This window comes from Microtus ochrogaster, unplaced genomic scaffold (genome assembly GCF_000317375.1).
Source record: "Microtus ochrogaster isolate Prairie Vole_2 unplaced genomic scaffold, MicOch1.0 UNK32, whole genome shotgun sequence".
Classification (NCBI taxonomy): domain Eukaryota; kingdom Metazoa; phylum Chordata; class Mammalia; order Rodentia; family Cricetidae; genus Microtus; species Microtus ochrogaster.
Genome location: NW_004949130.1, coordinates 3,029,548 through 3,032,773, shown reverse-complemented (window position 1 = coordinate 3,032,773; position 3,226 = coordinate 3,029,548). Strand labels below are relative to the sequence as shown.

General features: G+C 46.6%; 1 protein-coding gene across 1 annotated transcript in view; it reads right to left on the bottom strand.

Annotated features, from left to right (window-relative positions):
* Positions 1-3,226, bottom strand: part of Gpatch1 (G-patch domain containing 1) — a 44,654-nt gene that overhangs the window by 15,400 nt on the left and 26,028 nt on the right. The window contains exons 11-12 of the mRNA XM_005368420.3: positions 2,240-2,536; positions 1,287-1,465 (exon numbers count right to left, since the gene is read on the bottom strand). Coding sequence (XP_005368477.1) covers positions 1,287-1,465; positions 2,240-2,536 — 476 coding nt within the window. The remainder of the gene's footprint in view (positions 1-1,286; positions 1,466-2,239; positions 2,537-3,226) is intronic.

The following is a 3,226-nucleotide window of genomic DNA, read 5'->3' as shown; positions in this document are numbered from 1 at the left end:
GCTCTGTAGACCAGGCTGGTCTCGAACTCACAGAGATCCACCTGCCTCTGCCTCCCGAGTGCTGGGATTAAAGGCGTGCGCCACCATCGCCCGGCAGTTGAAGAATTTTTAAAACCCATAAAAATAAATCTTAAAAATGTATGTCAGGAGACAGAGACAGGTAGATCTCTATGATATGAAGCAGACTTGTTTACATAGCAAGTTCCAAGCTAGCCTGGTCTATATAGCAAGACCATGTCTCAAACACAAACAAACAAGAAAAGGTCAGAACCGGAGAGACGGCTCAGTAATTAAGAACAATGGCTGCTCTTCCAGAGACCCAAGTTTGATTCCTAGCACCAGGATGGTTCAACCGTCTGGAACTATACTTCAGGGAATCTAACACTGTTTAGCCTCTGAGGGCACCAGGCACGCATGTGGTACAGAGAAATACATGAAGACAAAACACTCATACATATAAAATTATATTGTACTTACCAAAATAAATAAATAAACTTGAACTATCAAAGAGTTTGTGTTGCTACACTGCTCACTGCTTTAATATCTCATTAGCTAAACATCAAATCATTTCTTACTCTACTATGCTATGTGCATTTTTCTCTTTTCACTGATTTAAAATATTTAGGTGCATGGTGTTTTTAATTTTAAAATTACTAGGAAGGGCTGTGCAGATGGCTTAGTCAGAAGTGCTTGCCACATAAGCATGAGGGAGCGAGTTCACATCCCCAGAACCCATGTAAAGGCTGGGTACAAGAGCCTGTGTCCAGAATCCAGCCCTGGGCAGGGGAGACAGGTGGGCCCCTGCAGCCTACTGGCTAGCCCCCCAGCTCAGTCAATGAGCTCCTAGTTCAGAGCCTGCCTCAAAAAAACAAGGTGAAGCCAGATGTGGTTGGTGGCTCACACCTGTAATCTCAGCAATTGGAAGGCCGAGGCAGGACGAACAGGAATTCTAAGCCAGCTGGCCTACATGAGACCCTGTCACAGAAAACTACATGAATTACAGAGTAATTGAGAAAGACATTTCAATGCTGACCTTAGGCTTCTATGTGCACACATATGCACATATGCATATACACATATGCACATATACATCAAATTACCTAAGACACACTTGCACATCCACATAAAATTACATACACAAATTAAAACTGACTAGAGAGCTTGGGAAGGTAGCCTGGTGTTAGACTGTGGACATAACACGTATGCAAGCCTGGGTTCAATTCAATTCCTACAACTGCAAAAACACAAAATAAAATTCACCAGGTAGGCACAAGATGGCGACAGACCTCTTGGTCTCGAGGAACTTCAACCTGATCGGAGTCGTCTTCCTCCTTGGCATGAGTGAACCTGGAGGACAGGGTGGAGTGGGAGGACACGTAGAGCTGGGCTGCCCGAGCAAACTCCTCCCGCTCGCGGCTTCGCTCCCACTCCGTCATGCTAGGGTCCAGGCACCGTTCCAGAGCATCTGTGCAGGGGAAAACATGGTGTCTGAGGGACAGCATCAGGTGGACCATTGTGCTGTGCACTTCCTCAGGGCAAATGTCCTGACTCTTGTTGGAGACAGCGTGCACTGGGAGCTACCTCCAGGCAGTACAACTCTGTCCTTCATAAGATGCTCCTCTTTTTTCAGGTTCATCTTACTATCCGTGTATGAATGTTTTGCCTACAAGCATGTTTGTGCACCATGTGTGTGCCTGTTGGATCCTCTGGACCTAGAGTTATGGGTGTTTTTACTTGCCTGTGGGTGCTGGGAATCAAATTTGGGTCCTCCGCAAGAGTAGCCAATGCTCTTAACTGCTGAGTGATCTCTCCAGCCCCGATTCAGTAAGACGTTTTTATTGACTTCTACCTATTAATGGCCCAGAGAGATCTAGAAAAATGATGCTTGGCAGAGGACACTTGGTCCATCCAACTACGCCTGTGCTCGGGGAGAAAAGCTTATCCTTTTTCTGTAATTTTGTTTTGTTTTGTCTTTTACTGAAACAAGAACTTGTTACATAGCTGGGGCCAGTCTTGAACTCTTGATCCTGCTGCCTCAGACACCCCAGTGCTGGGGTTATATGCTTAACTCTGTTTGTACCACGTGTTTGCTTTTTAGGGTCAAATGTGAGGGCCCAAAACTTTTACACTGTCTGTACCAAGCCGAGCAATGTTGATGACCGATCAGGGAGCTTCAACTCTCAGTCTGTGACCAGGAGGAACACAGAGAGGCTGTCACCCCAGCCAGGCCAGCACCCACCTTTCTGACCCTTCTTCATGTGTACTAAGAACTCTTCATATCGCCTCTGCTTTTCTGGTTCTTTGGCAAAAGGCTTGAAGTTGCTGGCTCTTGTGGGGGCTGCCCCACTGCCCGGGGCCAGGTGCCATGGGCTGGCTGCGAGGTCCGGTGTGGAGGCCTGCGCTCTGCTGATTGAAGCGCTCTGGGCCAGACTCCGGGCCTTGGCTTGAGCTGCCTTCAGGTCAGTCGCCTGCTTCATTTCTTTAATTCTTTCTTTGTCTTTTTGGGACAGAAACTCCAACACTGAAGTAGCTGACCCTGGATAAAAAAATAACAAGAGACGGAAAACAGATTTACCTCCTGCTGTATAAAGTCACTATCAAGATGAACATAATCAGAGATGAGTGGTTTTTTTTGTTTTCTTTTTTAAAGATTTTATTTATTATGTATATAATACAGTGTACTACTTCCATGTATGATTGCATGCCAGAAGAGGACACAGATCTTATTGTAGATGGTTGTGAGCCACCATGTGGTTGCTGGGAATTGAACTCAGGACCTCTGGAAGAACAGTCAGTGTCCTTAACCTCTGAGCCATCTCTCCAGATCCAGAGATGAGTGTTTATGCTGACTATTTCGTCAATATTTATATATCCCTCTGGACTATATATTCACATAATGGGGCAGTTGACAAAAATGCAGGTGGCCTGGGTACAACTGAGACAGAGCAAATGCCTAGACAATCAAAGCCCTGTGTTCCGTGCCCAGGACGAGGACTCTGAACCACAGGTGGCTATGGTCATGCTCCCACAGTCCTCGCCCTGAGCACTCACAATACAAAAGCTCACTGCGCACCAACTCCCCAGAGACGCTGGCCCACGGCCTGGGGGACAAAACAGGTGAGGTCCTTCCTCTCACTCAAGCTATAGAGCACCCTGCTGTGGAAAAACAGTGATGGTTCATACCTGTAATCCTGGTATTTGGGGGGCTAAAGCGGGATTATCATGA